At 37.9% G+C, this 14,348-nt stretch overlaps 1 protein-coding gene and 1 long non-coding RNA gene across 4 annotated transcripts; one reads left to right on the top strand and one right to left on the bottom strand.

The window, feature by feature from the left end:
• Positions 1 to 2,538: 2,538 nt before the first annotated feature.
• On the bottom strand, positions 2,539 to 11,387 carry LOC119500784 (retinaldehyde-binding protein 1-like). 2 transcript variants are annotated; one of them, XM_037790723.1, is made up of 8 exons: positions 11,204 to 11,387; positions 7,909 to 7,949; positions 7,274 to 7,402; positions 6,950 to 7,154; positions 4,625 to 4,803; positions 4,384 to 4,542; positions 3,454 to 3,564; positions 2,539 to 3,359 (listed from the first exon to the last, which is right to left on the bottom strand). In XM_037790723.1, exons 2-8 carry the CDS (start codon positions 7,915 to 7,917, stop codon positions 3,213 to 3,215), a joined length of 939 nt encoding a protein of 312 aa, XP_037646651.1. In that variant the 5' UTR covers positions 7,918 to 7,949; positions 11,204 to 11,387; the 3' UTR covers positions 2,539 to 3,212. The 2 variants fall into 2 exon arrangements, with proteins under 2 accessions (XP_037646651.1, XP_037646643.1); XM_037790715.1 differs by lacking the exon at positions 11,204 to 11,387 and adding an exon at positions 9,125 to 9,277.
• Positions 11,388 to 12,695: 1,308 nt separating this feature from the next.
• LOC119478337 lies at positions 12,696 to 14,329 on the top strand. Of its 2 annotated transcripts, none has more exons than XR_005204429.1 (3): positions 12,696 to 12,973; positions 13,428 to 13,648; positions 14,036 to 14,329. It is a non-coding gene; the product is annotated as an uncharacterized LOC119478337 (long non-coding RNA). The 2 variants fall into 2 exon arrangements; XR_005204428.1 differs by lacking the exon at positions 12,696 to 12,973 and adding an exon at positions 13,254 to 13,314.
• Positions 14,330 to 14,348: the final 19 nt, after the last annotated feature.

The raw sequence follows: 14,348 nt of genomic DNA on the forward strand, positions 1-14,348 counted from the left end.
TAATTCAAATATAAAAATCTCTGACTTTAAATGTCAATGGATCAAATAATACGCCTTGGATTGAGATGAACCTCACTCGGTGTTCTTCTAAAATAATTTTTTATTTGAAATCTTAACAGCCCAAACAAGTGGATGATGAGAGCCCACAATGAGTCGACCCACAGTAACCATTATACAGCTTTAATTTAGTGTTTACAACCATTTTGACGGTTAAGGGAAATGTGACGACGACTAGAAGACACATAGTCACACAACATGATGTACTCTGATATTGAACACTGGGTGTTTTTGTTGAAGAAAACCAGTGGTGTGCGTGATCTAATTATGTGAGGAAATATGGTTATTGTGTTCCAAAATAAATTATTTTCTCAAAAGAAAAAAACGTTTCAATTTCTCTTTACTTGCCAATTATATATATATATATATATATATATATATATTTATTAATAGAATTAATAAATAAAATTCAGTAAAACACCGTTGTTTTTTTGTTTGTTGTTTTTTTAACATCTTGAGCACAAATGTTTTAGAAGAAGAAGTTGTAGGTTTGTTAATATCAAGGTTTATAGCTAACATGGTGAATATTTTGTCTATTAATCCTATAATTAAAGGATGGGATTTGCAGAATTTGTACATTTAATTTATGATACAGTTGAGCCCCCTTGTGGTGAACACATAGTAAACTCTTAATATTTCCCCCACTGTATAACTCTAGCTGTTAGCTCAAGTGACATACAGACTTCGGATCATTTACTTAACTAAATGTACTACCATAACAATGTAAAATACTCCAATATAAGTAAAAGTCCTGTATTCAAAATCTTACTTAAAGTAAAAGTATTATCAGCAAAATGTATTTAAAGTATCAAAGTAAAAGTACTTGTTTCAGCCCTGTGAGTGATATATTATTATTATTAGATTAATACTGATGCATTAATCTGTAAGCAGCATTTTTCTGTTGTAGCGGGTCGAGGTGGAGTTAGTTTTATCTACTTTATATACAGTTAGGTAGTTTAGTACAATGATTCCCAATCTCCGGTTCGGGCTACTCCAAAGGGTCACAAGATGGATCTCAGTGGTCATGAGATGATCAACGGGGCGGGTAAGAAGAAAACACAAAGTTCTGCTACACAAATTTGTTTTAATTTTTGGGATTTTGAATAAAATTTTTGCTTTTTTTGTGAAATATCAGATCATTTTACCTCAAACAGTTATTGAAATGAAACTGTATGCTAACAACTCCTACACGTCTGAAATGCAACAAGGGGCCCCAACTACACACTGCTTTTTTATAAGAGGTCACAAGCCAAAAAGGTTAGAAACGACTGGTTTAATCTTAGTCTTGATACATTTTATAGTTTTCATGTAAAATCTTAATCTGTAAAGAAGTGTCAAATAAATGTAGTGGAGTACAAGTATAAAGTAGCATAAACTGTGTAAAGAACTTCAGTAAATGTTCTTAGTTACTTTCTACCACTGGTGACATAACAGTTTCATACATTCACATTGGATGTCTGCCCTGCATGCATTTTTAATAAACTATCTGTTTCTTTAATTTTATGTAAGTGACATTTAAAGAGGAACAAATGGTTAATGTTACTTACTTTGAGGTTACAGCCATGAGTTTAACTTGTTTCTTAATTTTATGTGGAATATTTGACATGAAGTGCAAACTGACTCATGTTCACAGTGCAGATTGTAAAAGCAACCTTCAGGGTGGAACTTAAACGCTGTGTTTCAGTCCGCCAGGTTGACTGTAACACCGCCTGAACAGGACCACATGGAAGTCTTGAGCAGTGGTGGAAGGTAAGTAAGTATATTTACTCAAATACTTTACACTGTATTTCCATTTTCTGCCACTTTATACTTCTACTCCACATTTCAGTGGCGAATATTCTTCTTTTTACTCAACTACACTTATGTGATAAATTTAGTTACCAGTTACTTTACAGATTATTATTACAAAACATTATCAACAAATCAAATATGATAATTATTATAGATTAAGCTACACAGCGGGATATAAAGTAATTAAAATCAGCTCCACCTTTACCAGCTGCAACTTCAAAGTGATACATGCATTGATCTACTATTGATTATAATCCATTTAAATAATACACATTATTCTGAAATGGGCCATTCTGCAATACTTTTACTTTTGGTACTTTAAGTATACTATTCGATGCTTATACTTTTGTATTTATGCTTAGATTTTGAATGTAGGACTTTTACATGTAGCACATTGTGCTTCCACCTGGAACAAAATCTGCTATATAAATAATGCTTGCTTGAAACAAGAGTATTAAGTAAAAGTATAAATAAAAAGATAAAATATCTGAGTGCTTCTTCCACCACTGGTCTGGAGGGATAGGTTTCCATGGTAACTTAAATCAGACCCTTTTAAATCTCCTTTATGAAACAGAATTAGCTGAAAATAAACTTGATTTCATAGTTTAACTTCTTAATCTTGCATTCTGAAACACCCATCAGGTTAAGTGAAATAACAGGAAGGCAAATGATAAAAAAAGACAATTCATATAAAACTACAGGCACAAAAAGCTCAATTTAATTGAAAGTTTCCCAATCCAGTTCAAATAGCAGACTGGATGTTTGTGGTACATCAGGCATCTGAGAGTCACAACTTCAACAAGGCTGTTGAGACAAAGAACTGTTTCTATGTGGCACCGCATCAGGAGGCTGCTGCTCCTGAAACAATCATCAAATGCAGGCGTATCCATTAATCCATTATCATGATCCCTCTTCATATCGTTCTAAACCCCTGAGACTGTGAGACACTTCTGTTCTCATTCCACTGACAGGATCGGAGGCTTAAGGCTGCTCTGTGTGATGTGAAATTCATTCTTAAGGCGAATAATTCAAACCAAACTGACTCACATTATCAACTCTCTGGTTTTCCCTCTGCTTGTAAAGTAATAATGACTGTCAGCGCTGTAAAACAACAAATATTTACCATCAATAATTCTCTCTTTAACATCTAAACATCCTTTTTCTTTCCCATTTATATCACCATACTCATTTGTAAACCATCCCCTGCTCCTAACTCTAGATACTTCTTTTTGCCAACGTAGGAACTGCCTGAATAATAATACAAAAATGTCAACCTAGCTTCACAATAGACCTGATCTGATCACAAAAGAAGCATCTAGGGGCGAAGGACACTATAACTCTTGGGTTTGAAATGGGAGGTTCTTTCAGAGAGCGGTGTCTTCAGAGCCAAAAAGCTTGGTGGCGATGGCCTGGCAGTCTGTGACGGAGGCTTTCCCATCAAAATCTGACGGAAGGATGTCTGCGTCGAATTCTTTGATGTAATTGTTCAGCTCGTCACCGTGAACAAAGACCTGGGGGAAGTTATGGAGATTATTCAGAGGAGATGCAAATTGAATGACAAAAGTGAATGTTTGGATTAAAGGGTTGATAGTCCTCCATCGTTACCCTCTCCAGCAGCTTGCTCTTCATGAACGGTTTGACCACGTTGTACGTGGTGGTGAAGTACCAGGGCTGGTGGGTAACGTGGACCGCCTTGAAACGGGCAGGGAAAGAGTCCTGCACAAAAACACACAAACGATTTGGAAAACCAATTCTGAGGTTGCTCATCAAGAAATTCTCATCTTTTCCTGTTCGAGTCTGTTCTGACCATAGAGTGTATATCCAGTATATAGATGGGCAACGTGTCTCCACTTTCTCCTACTGTACAAAAGTGAAGCCAAAATATCCCGGATATTGGAGCTGCCATCTTGAGGTTTTGACATCATTTGGAACCAGAGTCTGCACAGTAGTGGTAGTAGTAGTAGTAGTAGTGGTGGAGCCGCGGTATCGAGGTCCCGCCTACACACTCTGCCGAGCTAACGTAGCAGCCACAGTAGCTGTTTCGTTAGAAAGACACAACAACTAACCAGAATATCTCTATATCTACATTTTTGATGTATTCTATTACACAGACTCGTGACGGTTAAGGAAAGATAAAGTTACATCTCCTCTCGTACAATTCCCGAGCCTCCAGCTGCGACTACTTCACTCAGAGCAGCTGTCAATCATGACGTCTCACCCCCTTTTTATAGCATCATTTAACTAATTAAAACCAAACTTATAAGAAAAATTAACACTTGAACATACACCAGCGTGATAAGAACTACCCAAAATGTATTAGATGTGCACTTTCACTTTTTATTTTGTCCCATGTCCCATCCACTAACATGGAGGGGCTGGGATTTATGAGCTATACTGCAGCCAGCCACCAGGGGGCGATCAAGATGTTTTGGCTTCACTTTTGGGGAGCTGTCAAGTCGTCCATCTTTATATGCAAACTGACAATAAAGTTGTATCGTATCGTATCGTATCGTATATCCAGTCTATGATTCTGACCTGCAGCATGTCCACCATCTTCTTGAGCTCAGCCGGCTTTATTCCCGAGGCGTGCTGCATGGTGAAGCCCTTGAAATTCTCAATCAGGACAAAGCCGTTAATCTGGGTTTCTTCATTCTCCAGCAGCTTCTCCAGGATCACACAGTACGCTCTTAAGATCTTTGACACACAAAGACTTACTTTATTAACAAATACTGAGTAATTTGCAGCTGTGCTCTTTGACGTTGCTTTACGGCTCTACCTCATCGAATGTGATCTCCTCCAGGTCCCAGTTCTCGATGTTGAAGAGCAGCACTACGCGGCCGTACTTGTCCCTGCTGGGCAGAACCACAGGGTAACCCGCCTCAATGGTGCTGCGGACCGCCTCCGGCGTCAGGTTCTCGAACAGCTCGGGATACTCCTTCCTGAAGCGCACATAACCTAGAGGACACCCAACACACACACACACACACATCACAACTAAAAGATGAGCTGCATTCTCTTATCAGGCATTAATGGGTCACAAACTCTTTGTGTACAGTATGAGTGTTCGGTGCAGGTTGTTGATGTGCCAAACACAATGACACCACTGTGTATCTACAGTGCTGCTGTAAGCCTCTTCATACCGAGGCACCAATTAACCCAGAGTGTGTGTATTGTACGTGTGTTCAGTGTTTTACTCATAAGCAGCAATTAACCCCACGAAACAAGTTCACGTTCACATCACATTCCCCTCTCACACTAACAAGTCCTGCTTCTCTACATTCATGAATGTGTGTGTGCGTGTGTGTTTTTTGTTCTCATGCCTTTGTGGGGACCAAATATTCTCACAGAAATAGAAAGACAAAAAACAAACAAACTAAAACTATGTTTGTTGGCCCTGGCCAAGTGAATTCTGGATTATTTTTGAGCTAGAGATTCAGGTAGAGTCTGTGGTTACAGTTTACATTTACAGCAGTAAAGTAGGTTTACAGTAGGGCTGGACGATAATTAAATTTATTACACGGCTGTGTTGAATACTCGATTCTGATTGGTCAATCACGGCATTCTGCAGTCTGTAATTTCTGAAAGAATCCCCTTCAGGGCGATGCTGCACCGCCATGTCGGGGATTCTTTCACAACAATGACCGGCTCGCTGTACATTATCCCTTACATGATAATATATCGTCTTTCAATGGAATCGTACCATCAGAAAATCATACATCGAGATATCATGATACACAATTATGCTGTCTAAATTAGTAATAGCACATAATAACTAAAATTTCTCAGAAAATCGGACCAAACTCTTGTCTTAATTGGATTACTCTGTATTTGTGTGCATGCATGTAAACAGTCTGACTGTTCTCATACACTGTTCATAGCTATACCTACTACAAGTAATGCACTGTAATTCGTGTGTATCCCACAAAATCAATTCGTATGTAATCCACTTAAATTGTTAAATTTAATGGACTTTCACCCAGGAGACCGGCGTCGTATCCCGTGTGAAACCAGAAGTCAACGTTCATTTATTTGTCACGTAACTTACGTACTTAGGTAACGCCACTTCCAGTGTTATTTTAAGCCAAACCACGATCTTTTCCTAAACCTTACTAAGTAGTTTTGTTGCCTAAACCTAACCAAGTTGTTTCTGGAAGTTTATTTTAAAAAGACTGTATGCATGTAACGAGCGGAAATTGACACGTGTTGCTGGATATTCGTAGGAAAACAAACTAAATATTTATTATTTAATTTCACTATAATTTCACATGCCACTGTTATGGTCATTTTGCACATAAGTTCTTAATTAAATGAGAAAATACTTTTCATTTGTCAAGTAATTAATTCACATAGGAATATACAGAAATAGGCTTTACCATGTGGTTATTTCATATAGTCTATTTATATATTGAACTACCAGAAAACGTGCTATATCGTGATATACATTGTTATTATTGAGATATGAAATCACCTACAGTATATGGTGATAGAAGATTATGACCATATCGCCCAGCTCTAGTTTAGAGTATTAGACTAAAGCTTAGATTATAAATTCGGGGTGATGGGAGTTTTACATGCAGGTTATTTGTCTGAAAGTTTGCTGATTGAAGGTTAAACTTTGCATAATTGCAAATTCATTTAGTCTGTTTGTGAGTTTCTGTTTGTACAATCACAAATACAGTTTTACAATGAGTCCTAAGCACACAAACAATAAGCAAGTCATAAGCATGTTATCTTCTCATACTGTAGAAGTGTCAAACCACTCTACTTTTTAATCTCATCTCCCAGACCGACACAATCAGTGCATGCGCTGTGGAGTTCCCAGGAGAACACTGTGGGTTCACAAGTAAAGTAAACTTGCTGTCCTATTTGGACACAAAGGAGGGCTTTGTCAGGGAAGACTCAGAAGCATCCAATTAATGAACACATGCCGCCCTGTCTCAGTGGAGGACAGGATTCGTGCAAACCGGGAGCACAAAAGAGCTCTCGCCCTCAATTACTGAAGCTATTGGAAAATGTCTGCAGAAACTGAAACAAAGAAAAAAAAAATCACTTTTGATATCTCAGCTTGCAATAGAAATGAAACAGTATACTAACTACTGACCCTTCATGAGCTCGTGGGCTCTGACAACCTCAAACTTGCGAGCTCTGAGGAAGCGCAGCAGCAGAGAGTCCGGTTTGTCACCGAAGCGCTCCAGCACCAGCTTGGCCAGGTCGTCTCCCTCCGCTGCTCTCTCCTTCATCACGGCCCGCAGGTCCTTCAGTGACGACGCCCGGCTCTCCTCCGTCTCACTCAGCTCATCCTTCGCCTGGAGGACAAACGAAAAACACATCAGACAAACGTTGGGGCCTGCAGGGACAAAAATGAACAATGTGGACTTGGCTTCTGATTTGAAATTATCTTTATATATATATATATATTTTTTACCTTTTGCACGGTGTGTCCAGGCAGTTTGTGGCACGGCCCAAACACCGGCCCATGATCCTTCACTGTCAAATGCTCCAGCTTAGACCTCATGGCCTGCTCATCCTCTGATACCATACGGAAAGATCCAGTCTGCATAAAGATGAATGTGAAAAAGAAAAGAAAAGATCATATGCAGGTTATTATCAGTCATTGCCTTTCACTAACAAACCAATTTGGTTGAAATCCTCCTTTATGTTTGTCTTTAACATCACTGTTTTAAGCCTCATAGTTGCAGTTTTTTTTAGATTTCCTGACTGAATACTTCAATGGCAGCTCATTACAATGACCCAATGTGAGCCGGAGCAGACCCCCAAACGATGCACACCAGTGCCCGGCTCGTTAATCTGCTTCACATGATTACAGAAAGGACTTCTAAAGCCACTTCTTAAAAACAGCTTAAGGGTCCATCCCAGAGCCAGCATCTACTGGCACAATAACATCATGCGCTGACAGTCAAACCTCCAACAGCTGATGCTTTTAACCCAGGAGCACCAAAGCACTGAAGTGAAGTGAGGCCAGACACTGACAAACTGGCTTAAACACAGACAAAGAGACACTCAAGTGCTCTTGATTTGGTGCAGAGTAGTGAAACTTACAGCAGCCATGGTTGCAGCGTCTCAAAGCAGCTTCACTAACACTGTGAAGAAAGAAGAATCGGCACAAACACAGTCCAGACATTCAGTTTGTTCATATTAGAGTTTGTTAAGAAGAGGCCATGGGATCAGAAATGCATTAATTCAGTTATTTATATAATACAAAATATACATAAATGATACACAGGTGGTGTCATAGGGTTTTTTCTTAGCAGTGGAGCAGACATCCTCTTAAGTAAGACTGACATAATACAGCAGATATCTACTGACCACTACTCTCCCATAAAACTGTATTACCCAATCTAGCCCCAGTTTGTTACACATGTAGCCTGTTACCATTACATTGGAATATTTTGCTAAATAAATGTCTGGTGATATTTGAAACTCCCAGAAGATTGTTAAATAAAACGTGCTGCTGTCCAGAAGAAAAAATATTTTGAAAATATTTTTGACTCGTTTCTCAAGGTTATGACTCTTTTTATAAAACACAAAATAATGTTATGCACAGATTATGTACAAATTGAGCAAGAAGACATGCCATTTCTGGCTCCCATCTTTGTTTGGATTAGGAAACAGAGGTGCAACTTAATATTTTTTATTGTGAAAAAAAATAATATTTTTACATCCAGGTTGTTAGAAGAGACTTTGGGCATTTTGGAAATACCTTCAGTACAGACGTTAGTGTTATAAAACAACCATTTGGGGTTTTCAGTGATCACTAGGTATTTATTTTTTGTAAAATCAAATGCTTACCTCTGTGACTTGAATGTAAAGGTAATGAGAGACACAAACTGGGACTGCACTCAGTATATCTAAAATCATTGACTGGTACATTGAAAGTACACAGTATTACTTATCAAGCAAACTCATCCAAACCAATCAAAACAACAACAAACAAAACACATATTTGGCCAAATAATGTTAATTTAGTATCTCATAAAGCCGAATACTGATGTTGATTTAAAGTCACAGATGCCCTGTAGCTCCTCTGTGAGTGTGTTAATCCGCCACTTAGAATGCCAGACGTGCAACCAATTACATGTAAAATCTTGGTGTAAGTTATCTGTCATTCAACATCCAATGAAAACAAGTATCTGGTTTTGTTTTATTGAATCATCACACTAAATAATACCAATAATATCCTCATAGTGCTCATCATTCATGTGTATTTCCTGATCTATGTGAGGGTTATTATAACTAAAGAGCAGAGCAGCCTTACCTTGAAGCAGACGGGATGAGAGGAGTAGACGGACTGGCAGAGGAGACAACAAGAGGAGAGAGGATCAGGAGGGGAGGAGTTATTGAAAATGTCACTCAAAGTAGGATTACAATGACACCGTGGATTACAATGAGGGGCTAATCTACATGATGTAAAGTGCAGAGTGAAGGTGGAGCTGGGATGGAGGAGGAGAGGCAGGCGGGTCTGGACCATCACTCTGGTGCTACAGGGGTCCTGAGAGGTGCAGGACAAAACACATTAAAGGACCAGTGTTTCACATTTCAGGGGATCTATTAGCAGAAATGGAATATAATATTCATAACTATGTTTTCATTAGTGTATAATAACCTGAAACTATGAATCGTTGTGTTTTCGTTAGCTTGGATAAAGCGCTTCATATCTACATAGGAAGAGGGTCCTCTTCAAGGAGTCTGCCATGTTCTACAGTAGCCCAGAACGGACAAACCAAACACTGGCTCTTTTTACGTTACCTGAAGGCCACCATAGTTCTCTGGCGCGCTTGTGAAATTGTGGTACCGTGAGCCGCAGAGTGCAAAACAGCCGCCGTCTGACGTAGTAGTGTTACTATGGTAAAGATGGCCTCTGAGCAAGGCGGCTCACGTTACCGCAGTCTTAGAAAGGGAGGAGTGAGCGGAGGGGTACTCAGTTGGTTGCAATCTGCAACCACACCACTAGATGACGCCAAATCCTACACACTGTAGCTAAAAAAAAATAAGACACTGCAGAAAAAACACTAAACTTATTAATTTAGGTATAAAAAAAAATCAGAAAAATCCTTAACAAATGACCAAAGCAGAAAACACGGCAACAAAAAAATAAAATAAAATGGCATTTTTAAAAACACAACAAAATTAGAGAAAACAAATGAGCAATAAATAGAAAACACAACATTTTAGCAAACACATACACACAAACAACTATTTTGTTGTTGTGTTTTGCACCTCTGGGCCACCATACTCTGGGCTGATGGTCATTTTGGTCACACAATTTTATTTTGAAACATAAGCAAATATAACTGCATCTCAAAGAGAAACTAAAGAATGAGAAGATACATAATTAAAAGTGTTGATGTGAATTTTTATGTTCTTCATTTCTTCATTTACCTCACATCATGTTGACTGGATATTTAACTGCAGAACATGTGACATGAAAGGTGGGATTTGAGCTCGATACTCTGTGAATATATCATATGAGAGAGACGACCACCTGTGAAGCTCTCACACTTTCAGCTTCACATTACACATTCCTCTCTGCACATTCTTTGAAATCCTCATCAGAGGGAACCGCTTGTTTTGGGACCCAGATTATAGATTATTTATCCATGATTGCTCAACATCAGACAACTTGCCTCTCTTCTAGTGCCAGTCATTAATTATAGTATTTAACAATTGAATCATGTTTGCTTTCATAATTTGGAGATTTATGATTTGTCATGTAGGTTGTATATTTCCACCTTCATTGCCTCCATCTTTGTTACTTACAGCAGTGAATAATATGAATAATATTTTTGCTTCACTTGCAGATTATACATATATACACTCTTTTGCAGAGAGTTGGATGAGATTGATGGTATCAATTTTCTCATCTAACTCTGCAAGAAAGTGAATAAACGGATTTCCCAAAATTACAAAAAAATCCTTTAACCTTTTTAAGGCCTCTCAAGTGTTTAAGAGATATGGTTATACTATAATATACTAAGAACTGAACTGAATTGTGCATTTATCAAATAATTGGTTACATAACTGAAACGTTTTAAATGATCAACCATGCATGGTTTGCACATTTCTTTTCTTCCCTCTTGACATTGTGCAACCCGACAATAAAGCATGCCATGAAAAAGCAGAGCTTGTGTAGGTTTATAGGACGTAATCTGCATCATGTTTGAGAGAGCAAAAGGGGAGAATAATACAGTTGAGTGCCATCGCTGAGCTGATAGAGGAGGTTAATGAGCTGTGGGTGAACATAGGAAACGTCCATCCCACACTGAAGCTGGAGGCTCTGCTTGGTCTCCCTCCTCCACACACTGAGGCCTCTGTCATCCAGAGCTGGCAGACTTACTGTACGCTGCCGTTGTTCCTCTCATTAGTGGACGCTCATGAATAACCTCCTCTTCCCTCACCAACACTAACAGGGGTTAACAAGGCCTCCATGTGGCTGGACAAGTCTCTGCTATACAGTTCTTTGATGTGAAGGAATTCCTGCCAGTTATGTCACCCTGCAAGCCAACAAATAGACCTGCATGAATACTAATACATACAGTAATATTTCCTCCACATTATGAAACAGACTGTTTTGCATGTGATCTATAATTTGAAGGTTTTCAGAGGTGAAAGTTCTTTATTAGTGCAGCAAATATTGTTTATTCATCAGATGATTGATGAGCATTCAGGTTGAAACAGATCTACAGATCTAAACCACTTTGTCAGTAAAATTAAATTACTTGATTATTACACCTGTGCTGCTGAATTTTTCCACTTTAGTGTTAGCCTGTTTCACGTCTGAGGACAAGTATAGAGGACGGAACATACCATAATAAAAAATAAATGAATAAATGTCATTAAATGTAGCAAAAGTAATATTAAAAATAAATGTAGCCATACACATGATAAAATGGGATATAAATTGATATTTCTGTTCTAATTTGCTTCTTTATTTATCTGTCTTTGTATTAATTCCCTTATTTATTTAATTTTCTGTTTCATTTTCCATTTTTATGTATATATTTATTTGTATTATTTTTTAAAAAGTAAAAAAATAAAAAAATAAATGCAAAAATAAAGAAATAAATTTTAAAATGAATGGAAATGTATAAAAGGGGAAATTAAACAGATGAGTAAATAAATAAGGGAATTAATACAAAGATAAATAAATAAAGAAGCAAATTACAACAGAAATATCAATTTATGTCCAATTTTATCAACTAATAAATGGCTACATTTATTTTTAATATTATTTTTTGCTACAATTAATGGCACATTTATTTTTTTATTTATTGAGTCATTTATTCATTTATTTTTGATTTTGGCAGGTTCCGTCCTCCATAAACAAGGACTTAAAATCACAGGGCTGTTTCACACAGCGTTTTTCACAGCAGACATTTTGACTTGTCTAATAGTGGGGAAAGCACAGGTGTCACTAAGAACTTTAACGATGGCTCCAAGTGTCCCAGTAAGCCAAGTCGCTCGTCATTACCTTTATCAGTTACACCTCTGCTTTTCCCACTGTGACATGACAAAACATCTCCTGTGAAAAGAGCAAATTAAGCGAGGAGGCCAAAGGGCTTTTAAAACTTACAAAACCTTCTAAAATTGTCTTATTAGTAATCCAAAACATGCATCAATTAAATATTGTCATGATCTGCTCTGCTTTAAGGTTATGTTTTCTCTGTTTCCTGTCATGTATTCATAGTTTCCTGTTTTATTTTGAAAGACTTCTCCTGTCATTTCAGTTCCTGCCCTTGTGTGTGTTTCCCGCCTCCTTGATTAGTTTCACCTGTCACTCACCAGACCTCTGCACACCTGTTGTCATTTCCCTCATTAGCTCTGCCTGGCCTTCATCGCCCACCTCTTCACCTGAACCTCATCACTCGGCAGCCACAGTCCATATAAACCAGTTCATCATTGCTGTGCAGGTCCTTGTTGTCGGTCTGTTACCTGTCTGCTGGACACACTGTCGTTTGGACTTTTTGATCACTGTAAGCCTAATTAAAGGACCAGTATGTAGGATTTAGTGGCATCTAGCAGTGAGGCTGCAGATTGGAACCAACTCTATAACCCTCTGCTTACCCTCCCTTTCCAAGCGTGTAGGAGAACCTCTGGTGGCCGTGAGGTAACATAAAAATGCGAAAGGCTCTCTCTCACTCTCTATATATACACTGTTTACCATTGGCAGAGCATTTTGGCAACTTTTTCTTGGGCGCTAACCGCATAATCAGCTGTGCTGCTCATCCCACAAATGCATGATCCTTACAAGTTGGACAACATTGTGAAGGTAAATAAACAGGCTTTCCAACTATGTAAAATACAATGACCATTAGCATTGTAACAACAGAGAAATAATCCACCAAACACAAGTTTCCAAATTTTTTTTTCCCAGTTTATATCTCTGGGCTACTGTAAAAACATGGCGGAGCAACATGGTGGACTCCGTGAAGAGGACCCGCTCCCTATGTAGATATGAAGAGCTCATTCTAAGCTAAGGAAAACACAATGATTCTTATTTTCAGTTGATTATACACTAATGAAACATAGTTCTGAATATTATATTCCATTTCTGCCAATAGATCCCCCGAAATCCTACACACTGGTCCTTTAAATCATTGAACTGTCCCTGTCTGTCTGTCATACTCCGGCTGTGGCAAAGACATTCCTAAAGTTCCCGTCCTTTAATCGTGCCACTGTGAAAGACGGTCCTTATGATGGGAGGCTATCAATCAGAGGATCTACACTTCCACCTAGTGGCTCCAGTAATCTGCATCAATCTGCCCTCATCAGAAACATTCAGGTAATACTGTAATTTAATTCAAGATTTCTTTGGATTAGAAGTAGAAGAAGAGACACTAAAATATGGTATTAAATTGTGCTCTATACTAACAATAGGCTCATGGCACCAACACATAAAGGAGGATCACACCACATTTTATCCCCAATGATTAACACACTGTCCTACGTGTTAGAGTACATTTACATTCATGATAAATGTATCTAAAGTCTGCTGTTTCTGACATACTAATACTACACTTAATGTACTCTATATAACATGTACTTGACTACACTTAATTACAGTTAACTGCTATTTAGGGACACCATTAATCTGTAATTAAGTGAATCAAAGTTATTTTATATTAATAATGTGTTCTCTATAACATTGTGAAATTGTAACATTATTTAGGTGGAGGCTTCAAATAAGTCCAGTGGGTTTCCTGCCTCTTCCTGCACTGTATAATATGTTATTTTCGTTCTGTTTGTGTATTCTTAAATTGTGCAACAAAAAAAATTAAATGTACTTTCTGTATATTCAGATTACCTAATATCACTTAGACACCGATTAATATACAGTATGTTTATTATACAATACATATTTGTTTAGCATTTACTTTAAATATACAAATATTATCCCTGAAAGAGTAATTTGAGTAAACTGAAGTTATATCTAAAGAATGTCTACATTAAACAACTTTTGCACGCAACAATCAAGAAGGCAG

This window comes from Sebastes umbrosus, chromosome 2 (genome assembly GCF_015220745.1).
Source record: "Sebastes umbrosus isolate fSebUmb1 chromosome 2, fSebUmb1.pri, whole genome shotgun sequence".
NCBI classification, from domain to species: Eukaryota; Metazoa; Chordata; class Actinopteri; order Perciformes; family Sebastidae; genus Sebastes; species Sebastes umbrosus.